Source organism: Poromitra crassiceps (assembly GCF_964638095.1).
Source record: "Poromitra crassiceps genome assembly, chromosome: 2".
In the NCBI taxonomy this organism is placed as follows: Eukaryota; Metazoa; Chordata; class Actinopteri; order Beryciformes; family Melamphaidae; genus Poromitra; species Poromitra crassiceps.
In genome coordinates this window covers 39,771,525-39,792,284 of record NC_139624.1, presented here as the reverse complement: position 1 = coordinate 39,792,284, position 20,760 = coordinate 39,771,525, and the positions used below count along the sequence as shown (strand labels likewise).

The following is a 20,760-nucleotide window of genomic DNA, read 5'->3' as shown; positions in this document are numbered from 1 at the left end:
CCCCCTCCCCCCTGGCATCGTTACTGCCTTGCATCATTAAGAGAGTGCTTTGTATCTCTCTCCTCTCCCATCACTTCCTCCTGCCTTGCTCCGTCCTCTCCCTCTGCGTGTGCGGCGCGCTGTGGTCACTTTGTTGACCTGCATCGTTGCCCTTCATGTGTGTGTTGGTGCTCCTCTGCTCTCTCTGGTTGTTAGGCTTGTGGGCACAACATCTCTCTCTTGCTTCTTCCATTGCATTACTGCCGATAGACCCTTTTCACGGGGCCCATTTTGTGTCGAAAAGGCAGAATAAACACAGGTGCAAGCAAAACACTAATAAGGGTTTCCACATTCCAATCATGGAAGTTGGAAACCCTCATTAGTGTTTTGCTTGCACCTGTGTTTACCCTGGCTTTTCGACACAAAATGGCCCCCGTGAGAAGGGTCTATTGCGCCCCACTCTCCTCAGGCCCACTCCTTCCCCTTTTGCTTCCTTTCTCTGCCTCCTTTCTTTGCTTTCTCCTTTCGCTCTCTTTCTGTCACTAGTTGGGTTTCCATCCACCTGTTTTTATGCGAATTTTCAATGTGCACTTAAAAAACCTGTGTGGAAAGTGGAAACGCTGCAAAATGCGAAAAAAAACTCCAAATATCACAAAAAGGTTTTCACGCTTGGGGGAGATGGAAAAGTTGGCGTTATCGATAAATGGTAAATGCGATAAATGCAGTGGAAACAGATTAAGCGAATCTTCCGGCATCTCTCCATTCAAAAACCACGCAGTTTCATGTTGACATGTTGGCGCAGCATACACTAAATTAAATAGGACTTGTAAGGTAATGGTAAATAAGCAGTGGCCTACAATTTTTAGACCGCCGTTGTGTTTAAACAGAAGAAAACTGGGAGATTATGGTTAATGCGTTAATGTTAATGGATCATAACGTTATGTTTGCCGAGTTGAAGTTTGGCACCTGGTAATCCAGAAATTGCATCTTATGGTCTATATACCTTTGTAGATCATCACGAAACTTTAAATTAATAACGTTGATGTGTTTAATTAGAGGTGGGTCGCTGCTTGCCTGCAAGACGACGCATAGCCTATCGGGTCTATCAGCAGAGCAGCAGGCAGACAGCCTCAAACACGAGGTGATCGACAGCTCTATAATTCGCATAATAGCATTGGATGGAAACGCGCATTATTTTGCATTTTCTTTTGCAGATTTTCTGAAAATCCGTTTTAAATTTGCGATACACTTGGATGGAAACCTAACTTCTCTATCTGCTAGGGGTGTTGGAAAAAATCGATTCACCTAAGTATCGCGATTTTTAATGAATGATTCAAAATGATTTTTTGAATCGATCTTTTATTCCAGAATCGATAATCGCAATTTTTTTTTTTTTTTTTTGGGTGCCCGCAGTCAGGCCACTCACTGAACAGCAGGCCAGGCGCCGCCTACTGGTTTACTAGTGGTTTTATTACTTTATTAGTTAGTCTGAAGTAATAATTACACTTCAGGGTTAAAGTGGGTGCATCTCATTGTAAAATTGGACTTCAAACGGCCCAAATTGGGCTTCAAACGGCCCAAATTTCACGCGCGTTGGCCCATATCGGCCTGGCCTGCTTGGTATCTAATGCCCGGCCTGAATTATGATCCCAATCCGCCCCTGTTTTTAACTATATCGCCCAGCCCTATGATATAATATACAGTCTCTAGTGTATGATTCAACTTTTCCCATGTTTTAATCTAGTGTAAAAAAGCAAACAACCTGAAAAAAGAAAAGAAAATAAGAAACAAAAATTGCAATAAATCGTAATATCGAATCGCAATAATCGTAGAATCGCAATACTTAAGAATCGCAATATAAATCGAATCGGCACCCAAGAATCGTGATAGTATCGAACCGGGAGATAAGTGAATCGCCACAGCCCTACTATCTGCCTGTACCAGCAGCTGCCACAGTGTACATTTTTTGCTCCATTACGTGGCCCTATGTTAGAGGGAGCCTGAGAGAGCGAGCCCAGATGAATGTCTGTGCCTAATATTATATTGGTGTTATATTGTTAGAGCATTGTATTGTCGTGGCTTGCACTTCATGCATGTTTATTTGTTCTTGTGTCTTTCTCTAGCCACTTCTTAACATGCAGTGGAATCCGTATTATAACCAGCCCCTAGCCGGTTGGCCTTCATGTTAAACAACAATTAGCCGGCCTCGCCAGGCGGGCGAGTGCTCCTTTTTCTCCCCGGACGCTCCCAAAAGCCTTGCCTTGGCTAAATCCTACCAGAATAATCCTATAATAAGAATGCAAAGTGTCTGACTCTGTGAGTGAGTTGTGTTTGGCCACAGCTATGCCATTTTACATACGATCGGGCTGAATCTTTCAGGAGGTGTAAAGAGCACCCCTCCGGGTGACCTAACGGAGCCGGATTTTTGAATTTGGTAATTGGGGCCGACTAAAATGACTCAAGATGGTTGAAACTTTCAGCACCATGGAGAGCTCCACAGTGGAGGAGCCCACAGGTGCCCCAGAGTGGAGTGTGTGTATTGCATTCTGTAGAGGTCTGTAGGGATTTTCTTGTGCCAGTTGTCATTATTATCTGTGCCTGTCTGGATGAGTTTATGCATTGTTTGACCCTGCATTCTGCTTGCAAGGCCATTCTAGGTGTGTGTTTGGGTGTGTATGCTATTCGGGGGTACCAAGGCCGGATGCGTTGTGCCAGTGCACAGATGAACTGTGACAGCTTTTGTCCAGTCCCCTCTCCTCCTCCCTTGTCTTCTGCTTTCTACTTGCCTAACACCACCCATATATCTGTATTTTCTCTCTCTCTCTCTGTCTCTCTCCCCTGTGACTATACTCTCATTATATTCAGATTGACAAGATAAGTGAACCAATAGCGTCTGATTGCGGCGAACCAGGGGGACATCTTTTTCGTCACTTGCTCTCCTCTTTCGTTTCGGTCCCTCCTTCCCTCTGTCCCTCTCCTCCCCTGTGTGGTTGCTGTGGTGTATTTTCAGATGTGAGTTATTCTGAGCTTGGAAGTTGGAGTCAGCTTTTTTCCTCTCTCCTTCTCTCTCTCTCCCTCTCTCCCTCTACCACCTCCCCTCTTTTTTGCTCTCTGTTTCTGAATCCTGTCTCTCTCTCTCTCTCTCTCTCTCTCTCTGCAGCAGGACAAGCCCAGTACAAACAAGTGGGGAGAGATGTCGGTGCTACTCAATGACTCACTGATACACCCACTCCCTCACATCATGTGTGTGTGTGTTTGTGTGTCAGTTTGTTGTGTGTGCCTTCATCCGTTGTAATGTATGTATGTGTGCTTATGTGGTTTAAGTAGGGTTAAGGGCAACGCTGACGGAGCACATAGGGAGGTCAACTCTCTGTCCTATATATAAAGCAACACACCGCGGCTATGGCTCATCCCCACACTACTCTATCCCCTGCCTGCCTACTCAACTAACCCCTCTAGAGGCCGCCTGCGCGTGCGTGCATGCGTGCGTGTGTGTGTGTTTATTTTCTAGATGATTTTATTTTTTAGCCTCACAATACATCTGGCTCTCTCTCCCTGTCCTGTCTGCCTCTGCTCTCTTAAAGCATGTCTCTCTCTTTCTCTCTACCTCTCTCCTCCTCGCTCCTTTCTTCTGTCTCCTTATTTGTCCTCTCATATGATTAGGTTTATTTTTATACAGGTTCAGTGCACATTGGTTAGCATTTCTGTAAATACACCAGTTTGAGCAGGGTTCCTACGCAGGTCTGGAAGGTCTGGCAAAGTATGTGAAAATAATTATTTGATCATTTCCACCTCTTCGTAAGTATGGGGCAGTGCATCACATAGTCTGGAAATAAATAAAAATTTTGTTTAGTCCCAACACAAAAAATGTTTTTAGGTGTGGACCTGCTGCTTTTTCACATATTGTGGTGGTGTTTTGAATGATAGCCATAGTAGTACAGTCTCGTTGCCATTCTCTGCATATTTAACTCTATTTCACATCTTCAAGTCAGGTCATTATAATGGAACGTTAGAATAGCCAGCAGCTAATTTTCACATGTAATCCCTAGGGCAGGATGTTCAAGCCCAATAGATACAGTTGGTCTGTGTGGGAACACCCACAAAATGTTACTACGGCTGGCGTGCGAGACTAGACCGTGGGGGAAAATCCCTCGTATATCTCAATGGGCTGACTCACCAAAGGACGGTGCTGTGGCTCTACACTACAGGATTGGGGATTCAAAAGCAGGTACATAGACATCTGTTCAGATGTTACGTTCACTGCGGGGGTTGAATCCCTGATCCTGTCTGCCTGGGCTGGGCTAGCAGCTAAATGCTAACTCTGCTGCATTGGAAGAACGGGAGGATTTACCCCACGCTGATCCATTGAACACGTGTCTATGATGAGACACTGACCGAATCTATAAAACAATGAGGGAGAAAAGGACACCATTTAATGGTGCACTCAACCGCACTAAGCAAAAAGTGGTGACAGGTGACAAAATAGCAAGGTGAAAGACATAAATAACTACCGTAGTAATAAGCAGACTAGGGCTGGATATAAATGAGAATAGTTTGATGCAACTAGTCGCTCCAATACTTTAAATAAATCTCAAACAATATTTTTGAAATTGACATTCTTTATTACAGACAGTATGTGTGATACAGGAAATCAGTTTGTGTCATATTTGTACATAACATTAACTTTTTAGAATAGACACCATTCTATGGCCAGACGTTTATGTTTTCTTGTGTTCAGACATAGGTTTGTAGATGTTTTTTATTTACCTTGGCTTGACAGTTTCGACGAGTCACTCTGGTCTTCTTCACTGACAGCTGGGTATGACGTGTCAACCAGGTGCTTTTCAGCTTCTGAAGAAGACGAGAGTGACTCGTCGAAACTGTCAAGGTAAATAAAAACCATCTATAAACCTATGTCTGAACACAAGAAAACATAAACGTCTAATTATAAATGAAGACATGATGACAACATCATTGAACCATTCTATGGCCAGGCGAGTTGTAATATATTGTCATGTCATGGTGTTTTGGGGTCATTAATAAACGAGATTGATTGTTATTTTTCTATAATTTTCTGGGGTAGTGCCATTTTACATTGAAGTCAACGTGGAGAAGCTTGTGTTTTTGCCCTAAAAGGGGGCGGGGCCTAATTGCCTGGCATAGTGCATTGACCCTCTCAGGAGAGGCTCATCCACTCATGACTCATCTTATGCATCATTGGCAGGTTAGGCCAACATCCTTCTTCAATATTGGATGGAAGTTTTTGCGCTCATTCCTCTATTTGACTATTTGGTTATATGTCACTGGTTATATGTCACTGGTCAAAAAGCAAGAAACTAGTTTGTTTTTGTTTTTGTGTGAAGTTATCAGGAAGAGATGTGCAAACATTTTTTCATGGTACTCGTGTTGTTCCTTGTCTCTGAATGACTACCTGGACAGACAATTCATTGTGCTCTATACAAAGTCGACAAGTAGAAGATAATGTGACTATTAGAGATGGAGGGTATCGTCAAGAGCACAAAGCACATACCAACTGAAATCTCTGTAGAATACAATTAGTTGTGACACAGATCACTGTTGAATGGGAGCCTTTTGTTCAAGATGGATGCAGCAGCATGTTGATTATCATTTCTAAGCTATCCAAATTTACAGTGCTTTCAAAATTCCAATGTCTTGCAGAGCTTTTCGCTGCCACCAGCAGCTAGCTAGCCTAGTATAAGTCACTCTGTCTGTTGGTAGGTTTAGTAAAAATAATAGATTGTTTTTCATTTAAATGTTTGGAAGAGCTCAGAAATAAAATGGTCAAATCACATTTTAGTTGCTTTTTGTGAGTTGATATAAATGTACTGATTGTCTTAAATGGGCATAATATTATTGAGATGATGAGACAATATTATTGTCTCATCGATCGCAGGCCCCTGAATTGAGTAGAATCAAAATCGTATCGTGTCAGACTCGATGATATATCGTATCGTGATGAAACTTGTGATTCCCCACCCCTACTTCTGGGACATCACAGTATGTCTTCCAGTCATTGCTGTTCAAATGGTTCCTATGCAATGTGGGCAATATTTACTGTATACTGTAGATGTTAGCTGAGCAGTAAGGTCAGGCAATGAGTTATATTTGCATTTTTCTAGGTGTGGCAGTGATTTACAGCATAGCACCACAGGGACACACTGGGCCCTATCGTTGCAATCTGCGTAGAAACTGCGTTTAAGGCCTAGCGCTAGGCCGCCTAGCGCAGTAAGTGGGTGTGGACCAGCGCACTCGCTATCTTGGTATCGGCGCTACACGCAGCCTCAACCATTATAACCACGCCTTTTAAGCGTAAAATTATGCATAGTCCGCTCATTGGAGAATTGCAGTAAAGAGTCACACGCTTGCCTTTTAAGCTCCAATTCCTGGACAAATCCGGTAAAACCAGACAAAGCCAAGCGCTCTGCCCCCCCCCCCCCCTCCCTTCATCCAGTCTGTCTGTCTCCATATATAGGCTATTATTCCATATTATTATGCTTCTCAAACCAATCTAACTAGGGATGCACCGATTGCGGTTTTGTTGGCCGATTCCGATTTCCGATTTTTGAATAGTCTGACTTGCCGATACCGATTTTTGCCGATTCCGATTTTTTTTCTAAGAACAATAATTGGCGGGTTATTTTTTTTTATTTTTATTTTGTTACTTTGCTTTAATAGAAAATTAACATTCATGTCACATTTCTTATCATTTGCATGAGGTAGGACATCTCACTCAAAAACATCTCAAAATAAAAGTGTTCCAGGTTACTGGACAGAGCTTTTCTTTTTTGTGTAAATACAATGAATATAAAACAATTAATTCCAGTATATCCCACAGCTATCATGCATTTACTTTTCCAAAAGAAAAAAGGTGCAACAGAACAGGGGCTTCAGATGGAAAGTAGCCTATGGCTAAATCTGTTACAAAGCATATCTTCCCCTATGGGGTTTAATGTTTTTTTTTGGTATATGTCCCTGCCAAATAAACTAATAAACTAAAATAAATAAACGTCAAAATGTTATCCATGGACAAGGAGTTTATAGCCTATAGCTCTGGAGCCCAGAGACCTTCGAAGCCATGCCCACTCTACAGTTGTGGATTTGGCTGTTATTGAGTAGCCTAGATGAGGAAATGAGTTTGAGTTGACTCAGTTTGAATATCGTAGTTTACACACAGAGTGGCGGATGCGTTTTATTATTATGTTCGTCGTTCTATTCGCAATACGAAACAAAAGTCCTCTCCTGGCTGTATGCACGTTACAACGTGAGTGACAGATAGCAGCAGCAGCAGGCAGCGGTGATGTGGACATTGGTCTGGGAAGAGGGGACGGTGAGAGAGTGACAGTCAGAGAGAGAGCGTTTGCAGTGGGGTGTGCCCATGGCACTGACTGACTGTTGCGTGTGCCGAGAGACAGAGGAGGAAGGGGAAGCGAGCCGCTCAGACTGGACGTGGACTCCAACCTACCCTGCCCCTCCGCGGCTCCACACCGACGAAGACATGCTGTGGCATGTCTGTAGTGGCAGCTTTTGTTTTGGCTGCAACTCATCCGTCTCGGTCTCGCTGCTTTCGTGTGCGCACACGTCACTTGAAAATCGGCTCACAGAATCGGCATTTTAGAGTGACCGGCGCAGATCACCGATCGAGGCCGATCACGTGAAAATCGGCCATTTCCGGTCACGTGCCGATCGATCGGTGCATCCCTAAATCTAACTGCAGTTTAAATACTGCAAGCATGTAAATACCGTACACTATAGCAAGATCAAAGTGAAAAGTATGTTCTAAATGCATCAGCTAGAAAAATATAGCCTATTAGATTGGTGAAAGTTTGTCCAGAAAGATATCATTTTCTCTCGCCTGCTGCAGGAAGGATGATGCACATAAATATACACTACATTATGTAAAGTCATTGCATAAATGTGTTTTTATTGTAAAACTAAATGTGAAGTAGGGCCAAGTTATTGGAGCGGACATCACAGTATAGCAGATGACAGTAGAAGCGCGTTCCGCTGTCACTTATCTAAATCACGTTAAATCGACAAGGGATATATATAGGCCCAGGAGGACATATGTTTCACATAGGGTGGTGTTTTCATTTCGATGTTTTATTTGGTCCAATATTGAAATGTTCTACAATTGCAGGTTGTGTTACCATTACACATTATTTAGATCTACCTTTATATAGGTTTTCGGCTCATTTGGTTGCTATTTAGTAGCGAAATGGAGTACCACAATGCATGCTGGGACATGCCAGGCAGTGAACTTACAACTTATTTTTCCTATGGAAAGTGTGTTGTGTCTGTCTGAGCGAGGGAGTCAGAGAGAGAGAGTCGTATTGTGCCTGTCAGACTGAGGAGAGAGGGAGAGAGTGACACAGAGATGGGTGACAGAGGGGAGCGCTCCACGCAACCAGCGCACTGAATAGGCCTGGTTTTCAAAAGCGCAAAGCGCTAAATTTACGCCAGGTGGGAAGATATCATTAGGCCGATATTTAACGCCGAAACGCCCATTCTCGCCCATTCAGGGAGTGCGCTACGCCCATTCGGCCTAAAGCGCATTTGGCAGCGTAAAGCCATATTGATATCTTCCCGAGGCAGGCGCAAGGCACATTTTTTAGCGCCGAAGGCCCGTTTTAGCGCCGAAGGCCTGTGGGAGAATAGGGGCCACTGTCATTTCCTCCAACGATAGTTACTGATTGTTATAGTATTAAATTTTTCCTCCTTTGCGGAACATTGTTATTCAAATGGATAAATTACCAAGTAGACCATGAACCTCTCCAATAATTATTTGACTCTTCTAGCATATTTCTGATCGAGGTATTAAGCTGAGTACAGTAGGTGCTCAGTTTCAAGACGTGATTGTTGAACTAGGCAGCTAGGCACGATAGTTAGATTGGATTGTCTTAAAGGAACACTCCGCCCATTTTCAACCAGCTTTGTATCATTAGAACATCAGTAGTATATCAGAAAACTGTAAACGGTTTTGAAGTCTGTCATTTAATTTGACAGTTATTGAGTGTTAAAGTGTGGACCAGTGACATCACTGGTCCACACTAACTCAAATTAATAACTCATTAACTCAAATCAACTCTCAATAACTGTCAAACTATTCATCATTCATCTAGTTTGACAGTTATTGAGAGTTGATTTGAGTTAATGAGTTATTAATTTGAGTTAGTGTGGACCAGTGATGTCACTGGTCCACACTTTAACACTCAATAACTATCACATTAAATGACAGACTTCAAAACCGTTTACAGTTTTCTGATATACTACTGATGTTCTAATGATACAAAGCTGGTTGAAAATGGGCGGAGTGTTCCTTTAAGACAGAAAATGCAGTAATAAAGTAGGCTGTTTCTATGCCTCTGTGCTATGTGTGACCTAAGTGCAGTGTAGGTTTACAAATAGCTGGGTATATTTTTCTTTTTATATATCCTTTTTCCTCTTGCCTCAGGAAGCGTGTGCCCTCAGTCTCTCACTGCCCCCCCCCCCCCCCCCCCCCCCCCCCCCCACACACACACACACACCCGTCCAACTCAGTGTAGACATTTAATTTAACGTTAATGCATTATGGAGTGAGGTTATTATGCATATCTAAATGTTGACTGTTTGTTTAAGTCTCCCAGTAGGCTTACACAGCTTAAGTAAAAAGTAATGTCCACTTTGTCTGGGACACATACACGCACCCATCAAACATCCAAAAGCACGACATGCTCCAGTCCTGAGTCATGATTCCAAATGGTCCCAGCAGGCATCCACACACGTCCACCCAGCCCCCTGCGACACTGGACCATCCAGCTCACGTCATGCCTGTGCATGTGCAATAGTCATAGATTATTTCCAGGTAGTGTCATGCCTGTGCATGTGCAATAGTCATAGATTATTTCCAGGTAGTGTCATGCCTGTACATGTGCAATAGTCATAGATTATTTCCGAGTCGTAGCGGGTAATTCAGAATGAAATGAATTGACCCCAAATAGCACAGAAGTCCCCCTGAGGGCGGTGAGAGCAAAATGTTGTTATTGGGTCACGTTTGAGTCATAGCAATGACTCTTTCCTCTTATTATAACCTTCCCACATCTACACCATCACATTAGTGCTTATGGAAGAATCACACTGAGTGTGACTTAAGTACTTTAATGATGCTAATGTGGTTAGTCTAGATGTGCCGTGTGACTGAAAGCTGAAATCATTTTTTTGCTTTTTTTTTTTTTTTTACTTTTTGACATCCCGATCAAAGCAGAACAGCCTGGCTTTACTTATGTTTTGTTTGACTGGCTTGGTGGCACATTTATTTTCCAAGTATTTGAAAAGCATTTAGCTGTCAGATAATGCTTAATGTCCCTTTGAATAGGACTTAGAAAAGCCACAGGAAAGGGTCTGTGTAGTTAGAACACAAAGTGTGCCAGGCCCATTGTGAAATATTGGGCAGCTGTAGCAATCAATGGTAGTTATTGATTTTTGGCCATGCTAAAGCTCTTGATGGCTGCCCTTTAAAAACCAATACTGCTCTTTTTTTGTTTTGAACAGTCTCCCGCTCACCTTTGTGCTTGTCGTCACCATAGTGACCAGAATAGCACCAGCTCAGACAAGGTCAAGTTGGACTTTGACCTTGTCTATTTTTAGTCTGGAGAACGTGATCACCGTCATGTTCTCGTCTGCATCTGTTTTTAGCTGGCAAATATTTCCTCTCGTCTTCTCTTGTTTTCTTTCTTTCCAGCTCTTCCACTTATTTCTCTCTGTCCATCATTTCTAACCCTCTATCTGTCTGTCTCCTTGCTGCTCTCCGCTCACAGCCTCTCTCCTTCCCCTGTACAGCTTCTAAAGGAAGCAGGACTAGTACCTTTTCCTGCTTCTTCTCTCCATCGCCACTCCTTGTGCCTAATTGGCCTGTAGCGCTGACATTTACACTCTTTGCCCTCTCCGACATGGCTCCCTTTCCACCAAGAAACACCTCATTAGCCAGAAATGATTTCTACTTTAGTATTTTTAGTCTTTCTCCCTCTTTCTCGGATTTTCATTCTCTACTTTTCCCTGTTGAAGTTGTGCCGCCTCCTTGACCCGAGACTGTCTGTGCACTAATGGCCCCCCAGCAGACATACAATGGAGGGCTACCATGACTAGGCCACACGTAAAGGCCTCCCCACGCCGTCCCTCTGTGAATTCCCCTTTAATGGATACATGGAGATAAACTCCCCCAGGTCCACTAGTGTCTTCTGATTTGTTCAGATTTTTCCCTATTTTCTCCCCAATTATACTTGGCCAATTTAATCCCCATGCTGCCCTATTGGCTGCCCCGGCTGGGGCAAGGGTGGAGCAGCCGAGACTAGCACCATGCTTCCTCCGACACATACGCAGTAGCCAGCCGCTTCTTTTCACCTGACAGGGGGAGCTTCACCGGTAGGGCGTAGCATGTGGGAGGATCACGCTATTCCCACCAGGTCTCTTCCACCCCGCCCAGGCGTGGTGACCGACCAGAGGAGGCGCTAGTGCGACCACTAGTGTTTTTAAAAGCAAGAAGTGTAAGGATTCCTGCCTGGCGATGCTCCGGAAGGCCCCATCATCCCACCGCAACCGACTCGGTAGGGATGAATGACTCTGACGATAAGCCGCCTCAGACACAAAATGGAGGACAACGGCTATCGGCTGAGTGGCGGGGGATTTCCTCCGGCCATGTGTGAGATTAACCCACCTCTGAGGCTCCATGCTGCGCTGATCTCCCAAAATGGAGAAGAATGGGAGTGTGAAAAGGAAGCGAGAAAAGCTGTTAGACTTAAAGGTTATTCGATTCTGACCAAGGTTAAGGGAACTGTTCGCTGGTCAGAGCTCCGTTACCAGGGCCAACCCCACAGGCCTTCTGTTCAGTCAAGTTGAGCTTTAGCCGGAATGCTAACATTGTTCTGGAGCGGAAATTATTCATCAAAAAAGTTGCTTGGCTGAAGATGTGTGGTTTGTTGGTTTGTTTATCTGTTTCTTTCTTTCACTGGCTTGGTGCCCGTTCTGTTTGGCGCCAACAGAATTTGCCCCTGGCCCGTGGCCTGTCCTATTGACCTGAATGGGTCACAAGCACATGTGCTGGGATGCACGCGAGCCCGCCACACACACACACACACACACACACACACACACACACACACACACACACACACACACACACACACACACACACACACACAAGCCATCAACATGGTCACGGCTGGTAAAGAGGAAAGGCAAGGAGAAGTGAACCCAACCCTGTGTATGTCTGTGTTAGTGGGGGGTGTGTTTGTGTGTGTGACAGATGATAATGGCGCTCATAGAAGGGTGTGGGAGGGGTAGGGGAGGCGAACACACTGGCATTGTCATTCATAGCCTTATTCTGCCTGTTAGCGCCTGTCATTTATTTTCCCACTGCGTCTGTCATTTGCTGTATTTTTTTATCCTGCCCCTCCAGAACGGTGTGTGTGTGTGTGTGTGTGTGTGTGTGTGTGTGTGTGTGTGTGTGTGTGTGTGTGTCTCCCTGATACTGGGAGCAACACAAAAAAGCTCCTTTTGAAAATGCAAATGGATCTATTTGTGGCCTGCTCCTGTCAGAGAGTGGCTGAGTGTATTGAGGGAAGTTTTTGTGAGTGTCTGTGTGTGTGTGTCTGTCTGTCTGTGTGTGTGTCTGTGTGTGCGTGCACACGGTGTCAGCCCGCTCTTCTGTATCTGTTTAGCAGAAAATGTGTATGCCTCTACTTTGTGCATCTGTGAGTCCTTGCTTTGGTTTCTGTGTGCACTTTTTAGATTTTGTTGGTAGGTGCATGGGTATGTGTGTGTCAGTATTGACAGCAAGCGTTCCGTTTGGTCTTTTGCGGTGTGTGAGGAGGGAGATGCTGCCATTCAGGCTAGAATATCCTGTGGCAGATTCACAGTCCAGAATTGAAGCATATTGTGTGGGAGGAGAGGAGAGGGGTGCTTGTGTGTGTTTTGCGGGTGTTTTTGTAAGCTCTACATCTGCAGCGGATGCATCTAGCTCACAGGTGTCAAACATACGGCCAGGGGGCCAGGCCCGGCCCGCCAAAGTGTTCAATCCGGCCCCCAGGATGACTTTGCAAAGTGTGAGAATTCAATTGCACTGAGGAATCCTTCAATCTAATTTTTCAAGCTCAGGATTTGACACCTAAAATTGATGCACTTATGAAGGCTAAGAGGTATCAGGATTCAGGAGCAAGTTACAATATTAAGCACCGGTAGCCTATTCATGTTTCTGTATTGATCATTAAATGTTATATGTTCATTAGCCTTGAATATAGAGAATAATTGCACAGTTGCCATCAATTGGAATGCACAGTTACAGACAGTAGATTTGATATGATAGGCCTATGGTAGCTGAGATAACCCTATGTGAAACTGTGTTCTTAAATGTACCTGTAGGCCTAATCTTTACACTAAAATAAAGAGGAAAATTGAGAGGTGTTATTTATAGAGTATTAGTCTGCTCAACCACTTGTTTATCTTTGAGACACTAGTAAGGCGGAGTAATACTCCGTAATACTCCTAATGCGGAGTAATACTCCGTAATACTCCGCCTTACTAGTGTCTCATAAAGATAAACAAGTGGTTGAGCAGACTTTGAGTGCAGAACTAGAGAAGGTTAGTGACTGGCTAGGGTACAACAAGCTGTCCCTCCATGTGGGGAAGACTGAGTCCATCTTATTTGGGTCAAAGGTCAGGCTCAGAAAATCGCCAGGTTTTAGCGTTAAAATAGGAGATATTGTTCTCATCGACAAGGAATCAGTGAAATATCTCTGTTGTGTCCTGGAAAACAGCTTATCAGGGGAAAGCATGGCTCAACAAGTACTTTGGAAGATCAACAACAGGACTAGATACCTAGCCAGAATCTCTCGGTTTATAGATCAGTCCGCGATGAAAATACTTGCTGGAGCACTTATACAGTGTCACTATGACTATGCGTGTGGCTCCTGGTTCAACAGCGCCCCCAAAAGTCTGAAAATAAAACTACAGACATCACAAAACAAGCTAGTCAGGGTAATACTAAGGCTACCTGCCCGAACCCACCTTGACGCATCACATTTTAAGAGCATCAGATGGCTAAAGGTGGAAGACAGAGTCTACCAAATAAGGATGTGCCTAGTTCACCGAATTGTGCATGGGGTAGTGCCAGTGTACTTCAATGACTACTTCAACCGTGTCAGGGACACCCATGCTTATTCAACTAGACGTAGCTCAACTGACTTTGTGCCAGTCAGATTCAGGAGTTGTATGGGGAAGGAGTCATTTTTATATTCTGCAGCTGTCTTTTGGAACAGTCTGCCCAGTGACCTGAAAATAGTGAACAGTGCTGATAGGTTCAAGTCCAGCCTAAAGACATGGCTCAAAAGGGAGTATAATTAGCCTAGATATTCAGTTAAAGGCACTTTTACATGTTTTTATGTGTCTATGTTATGTCTGTGATGTATGTGATGTGTTGTGATCTTTACGATGTCTGTACGATACATGTTTGAACACTTCGTTCCCCCACCCCCCTACAAGGAGGACCACAATGGAAATAAGCTCTGAGCTTTTTTGTGTCTATCCTTGGCAGTATCCCAGACTGTGCTTCTGTCACATGTTATTTATATATTGTCAAATAAAGTAATTCATTCATTCATTCATTCATTCATTCATTCATTCATTCATTTTCTTTGTCTGGCCCACTTGAGACCAAATTGGGTCCCATGTGGCCCGTGAACTCAAATGAGTTTGACAGCCCTGATAGCTGATTGTCAGTAAGCTTTGACATCAAAAAGTGAATAACTCTGAATCTCCTTCCCCATCTTTCTTTCTCCCTCCATTTTGTCAACTCCCCTCCTTCCCCTCATCCTCTTCCTTACCTCCTCCTTTATCTCTCTATCCTTCTCTCTTCACCGCCTTTCAGGAGAAGAACAAGGACAAAGACAAGCGTTTCCGTCCGCTCTACGACATCCCCTACATGTTTGAGGCCCGCGAGTTCATGAGGAAGAAACTGATCGGGAAGAAGGTAAGAAACAGCAATGGCCCTTAATAAAGGGATAGTCTTGATTATTTGACCTGGGGTCGTATGATGTACTTATCGATAGTCTGTGTTACCTACAGCAGAGCAGATTATTTGATGTGGGGTCGTATGAGGTACTGTGGAGGAAAAATATCCACTGCAATGCTCTGCCGATTCATCAATAATTAGATATCCGTTTTAAATGTTCATAGGAGGTTTTCTTTATTTCCACAATCATCTCTCCGTGCACGGAGGTCTCCTCTTGTCTACATTTGACAATGCAAGAGCCCCGCATTATTGTTTACATCACATCTTATACTGAAACTATCGCACCCGCCCTCCAGCTTGGAGGGCAGTTCATTCTCTCCAACTCAGTACTTCTCCATGACGTCCATAGTTAATCTGATGTTCACTAGAATACATAACAAATCCAGTCTATAGTCACAACAAGACACAGGTTCCCACAGGAACCTCTATTCCCATAGACACTTCCCAAAACAAGACATATGTTCTCACAGAAACTATTCTGTACAGCAATCTCCTGCAATGACTGAAGAACACAGTTCACTAAATACAGCATGGAATTGCCATAGCTAATAACTAATCAATCAATAAGCATTTGATCAATAATTTTCCATGACAATTCCACACTTTTGATAAGAATAAATCATTATTATCAATATTAAAAATAAATTATTGATAACAAACTATAAGTTCAAACACAGTCAAAGAAAACTAACATAACTATTATCCTTAACTTGTTAGAAAAAAATGTATCATCTCACACATCTATATAGATTAAAATTTCCCTATGTGTTCACAATCACAATTAATAAGTCCTTCATTTCGGTTACTTACTTAATACTTAATACATACTTATGTTACAATGTATCATTTGCTCAAATCAAACTCTTAGTTATGCTAATATCAAATCAAGCATGATTATTTACCCAAGATTTCATATCATAAACAAAGTGTGTCAGAGGTCAATGGCCTTTTTATTGCTCCACACTTTTGGCATAATTTTTTTTCTTCTTAAAAACACACAGTTTACACATTTCTGATAATTGGCTCCTGTTCACTGGTGTTGGATCCTGGTAATCGAAGTCAGAGGCGACCCCTCCACTAAATCGTTTTGGCCCGCCTCCCACTTCGTCCTCCACCATCCACTCATATCAGCAAGCCGCTATTCATATTTCATATAAAAACATTCAAATTAAGCCCTACTTGGTACTTTAGAATATGTTTATATTCATTTAACACACAATTTGATTAATTACCCCCAACCCTACTACAATACACAATTTACTCAACCTACAGAGCACATAGTCAGATTAACCTCTATGTTTTGGGTTCCCTTCCAAGCATCCGGCAGACATACATCCCAAGTCGACTTTGGCATGTACTCTGCTCAAAAGCCGGGAAACAAACCCGCAACCTATCAGCTCACAAGTCATCTTACAAGTCCAAGTCATGTCTCAAGTCTTTGTCCTCATCTCCGCTCTCTAGTCACACTGGAGTCCATTATTTCCTGTCTAACTGGTGTACATTAACATTCCCTTCAACAATCACACACCTTTCACCGTTCCAAGGCTTCACTCATTCACACTGTGTTCACACTCCCCCTGTCTCCTGTGGTTCCAAAACGCTTTTTAATACACATGATCACAGTTTTTTTTTTTTTTTTTTTTTTTACACAAACCACACCAAGTACGACTCTCAGCATCTTACTCGCCAGGGGGAAACCGTCACGAAGGATGCACTCGCCTGAGTGCACCACGCTGTCTGTCCTTCGCCATTCATCCGGTCTGTCCTCAAACTTTCGCATGTGTGTGTGTGTATGCAGAGACTAAGCTAATTGCGCTGGTGAAGGATGTGGGAGGCTGGATCTCAGCATCTGGCATTGGAGATCCGATTGTCCCATGGTGATTGTCCAATCTGCTTGTCCATCTGATTGTCTCAATCACACAGGCACACAAACACATACACAACAACAACAAAAACTTAAAAACAAAACAAAAAACAGACACAAAAACAAAAGCTGCTTACCCCCTTTGACAGATGCGTTATATAACGCATGTGTCAATTAATTTAGCAGTTTTTCTATATACTTATTTTTTAGAGAGAGACACCCTTTAACTTGTCTCTGCCTCTCTCAGTCCTCTTGGGAAATGTGTGTGCGCTATGCACTGTGGTTATCTGGAGGGTGCTGCAGGTTTCAAGGCTTCAGGCCGAGAAGCGGGGGGGGGGGGAAGAGAAATCTCAGTGTGTTCACAAACATTTACCTTTTCGCTTGGCAATAAGGGTTTTTTCAGGCTAAACACTCACTTTTCCTAAAAAAAAACATAACTTCTATTAAACAATACTGTACTAATGCATAAAAGTACTTTTGCTCTGTGTGCATTGCATGTACATAATGTATACAGTGTGTGATTCTTTACTAAAACAATGGTTTGTCAAACAGCTGTAACATGCAAATGTTCAAGTGTGTCTTTACTTATCTGCTCATAATTGGTGTCTTTGGAGGAAGTTCTGCTGTGAACCCTCCACCCTCAACTGGCTTGCGTCTCCGGCCGTGTCAGTCTCTCGCCTGCTATTGACCAGCGCCTCACACCCTCTCCGCTCCGTCTTGATTCGCTTCGTAGAGTCCTCTCCGCTGTTACTGTCCAGGTGGCGTCAACCTCCGGGCCAAGCCTATGAATCGAAAACTCCACGGCAGTCATATATTCTTTTACAGCAAGCAAACCACTCATATTGCATTTCTGTAGCCCGTTTACACCGGTGTGGTGAAACACTTACACGGGAGGGAGAGATTTTACTCTCTCCCATTGCTGGCCGCTAGCTGCGGTGTTCAGGGCTGGTGGCTGCGGTACGGATGCTGCTGCCGGTTCCCTGGCTGTAGCCTGCCCGGAGTGCTGATGGTCTCCGCTGGAGCCTGGACCGCTGGCGGTCTTCAGTGTAGTTGAGCCTGCTGACTCTCAGTCTGCTGCATGGTGGTGGTGAGGCGCGGGTCAATTTCCAGGTTGAGACCTTTTAAGACACATTAAGAGACACTAGCGAAAGATTAAACTCCTCACATGATAATTGAAAGTGTATGTATGTATGGTATGTATGTATTGCTTCTGGCAGACATACTTTCTTTTCCCCTTCATAATAAAATGTGTTGCTGTTGTTTTCTGTGGTTTTTCAAAACCACCTAGGCCATAACTTTTATACAGTCTATATTTCCCTCTAAATGTGGCGTGTAGGTCTGCTTGAGACAAATGTGCTTTCCTGGTGTGTATTTCGACCTCTGCAAATACAAACCCATAGCTCCTCATGAGCTTTCTCTAAACAGCTGTGGTTTTGTTTGTGTGTGCGAAATCAAAACCAATACCTTGTGATATTACCAATAAAAACAAAATAACAACCAATCCCTCTTTTGTAGGCAAGTATGGGTTAAAATAAAAACACACTGTGGATTCACATAACAAAATAAACAACCCTGTTTGTCCCCTGCCGGCCGGCTTATCTACACACATATGAACGTTTAAGCCCCAAAATAAAAAGTTGAATTTGAACGTTTAGCCCCTGTTTAACGCTTGGATCCCAAAACAAAAAGTTCAATTTGAACGTTTAGCCCCAAAATAAAAAGTTTAACCTGAACATTTAACCCCAAAACAAAAAGTTTAGTTTGTGAACTTTGTGATTTTTCTTCCTCTCATTTTTCTCATTCAGAAATTTCTCATTCATATCTCAGTCATTTCCCATTCATTTCCCATTCATTTTTCTCATTTTTTTTTCCTCAATGAGCCTCACTGCTCAGTTTCACCCACACTCTCCCCTTTTTTTTATTTCATTTTTTTTTTCAAAGGAAAGAGACCTTTTGAAAACAACTTTTCTTTTTTCTCTTTTTGCAAATGAATGGTAAGAATTTTCCCAATGCTTTGACTTTGCAATTGTATCCCTTTTATTATAACTACATATACTTTATACCTCCTTTCGCAAAACTCAGGTCCGGGTATGTGTTTTTTTTTCCACTTACTGCAGTTTTTAGACGCTAAGTATACCTTTCAACTTACGTCGACGCCAAGTAATACCTTTCAACCCGCGTCTTTACTGTTTGCCCGTCGACAAACAGGCCGATTTTTTCTTCTCTAAATCTTGCCCAAATATGAGTCGGCTCTAGTAAGCTCCCTTACGCGTGCGCTCTAAGCTACGGCAATAGTGAGTTTTATCTAATATTATCTCACGCGAGCATCCCCAGGACACATCGCACTCCCCTCAAAGGCAAAAGATTTCCCAGGCAGAAGTTACATCCGTTTTCCTAACGCAACGCCTCACCCTCTCGGCGGTGAGTATATCCGATAACGGCAATAGTGAGTTTTATTTAATATTATCTCACGCGGGCATCCCCAGGACCCCGCACTCCCCTCAAAGGCAAAGAATTGCCCAGGCAGAAGTTACATCCGTTCTCCACTACACAATCCCCCAGACCTGCAGCTTTTAACAGTAGTTACAATTGTCTATTTTTAGAACCAATTGTATAACATTATTCTAAATTTCACAGCTACTCAATTTGACATAAAACTGATCAATCAACATTGCATTCAGTGTGTATTTGCCTCACCAGGTTCCGCAGATCACAGCGCTGGGCTACATTCCTCCGCATGTCGACTCCTGCTCTCTTAGCATTAATCGAGCTTTCAGGTCCAACTTTGACAGGAGGTTATCACCAGTCGACATGCCAGAGGTCCGCATCCCAGTCGTGAGATCCCGGACGAGCCCCCAAGTTGTGGAGGAAAAATATCCACTGCAATGCTCTGCCGATTCATCAATAATTAGATATCCGTTTTAAATGTTCATAGGAGGTTTTCTTTATTTCCACAATCATCTCTCCGTGCACGGAGGTCTCCTCTTGTCTACATTTGACAATGCAAGAGCCCCGCATTATTGTTTACATCACATCTTATACTGAAACTATCGCACCCGCCCTCCAGCTTGGAGGGCAGTTCATTCTCTCCAACTCAGTACTTCTCCATGACGTCCATAGTTAATCTGATGTTCACTAGAATACATAACAAATCCAGTCTATAGTCACAACAAGACACAGGTTCCCACAGGAACCTCTATTCCCATAGACACTTCCCAAAACAAGACATATGTTCTCACAGAAACTATTCTGTACAGCAATCTCCTGCAATGACTGAAGAACACAGTTCACTAAATACAGCATGGAATTGCCATAGCTAATAACTAATCAATCAATAAGCATTTGATCAATAATTTTCCATGACAGTACTTATCGATAGTCTGTGTTACCTACTGTACAGCAGAGCAGATTATTTGATGTGGGGTCATATGAGGTACTGTATTTATCGATAGTCTGTGTTACCTACTGTACAGCAGAGCAGATTATTTGATGTGGGGTTGTATGAGGTATTTATCGATAGTCTGTGTTACCTACTGTACAGCAGATTATTTGATGTGGGGTCATATGAGGTACTGTATTTATCGATAGTCTGTGTTACCTACTGTACAGCAGAGCAGATTATTTGATGTGGGGTCATATGAGGTACTGTATTTATCGATAGTCTGTGTTACCTACTGTACAGCAGAGCAGATTATTTGATGTGGGGTCATATGAGGTACTGTATTTATCGATAGTCTGTGTTACCTACTGTACAGCAGAGCAGATTATTTGATGTGGGGTCATATGAGGTACTGTATTTATCGATAGTCTGTGTTTGTTACCTACTGTACAGCAGAGCAGATTATTTGATGTGGGG

General features: G+C 43.2%; 1 protein-coding gene across 1 annotated transcript in view; it reads left to right on the top strand.

Annotated features, from left to right (window-relative positions):
* Positions 1–20,760, top strand: part of snd1 (staphylococcal nuclease and tudor domain containing 1) — a 400,387-nt gene that overhangs the window by 47,891 nt on the left and 331,736 nt on the right. Inside the window, exon 11 of the mRNA XM_083657501.1 lies at positions 14,897–14,998. Coding sequence (XP_083513627.1) covers positions 14,897–14,998 — 102 coding nt within the window. The remainder of the gene's footprint in view (positions 1–14,896; positions 14,999–20,760) is intronic.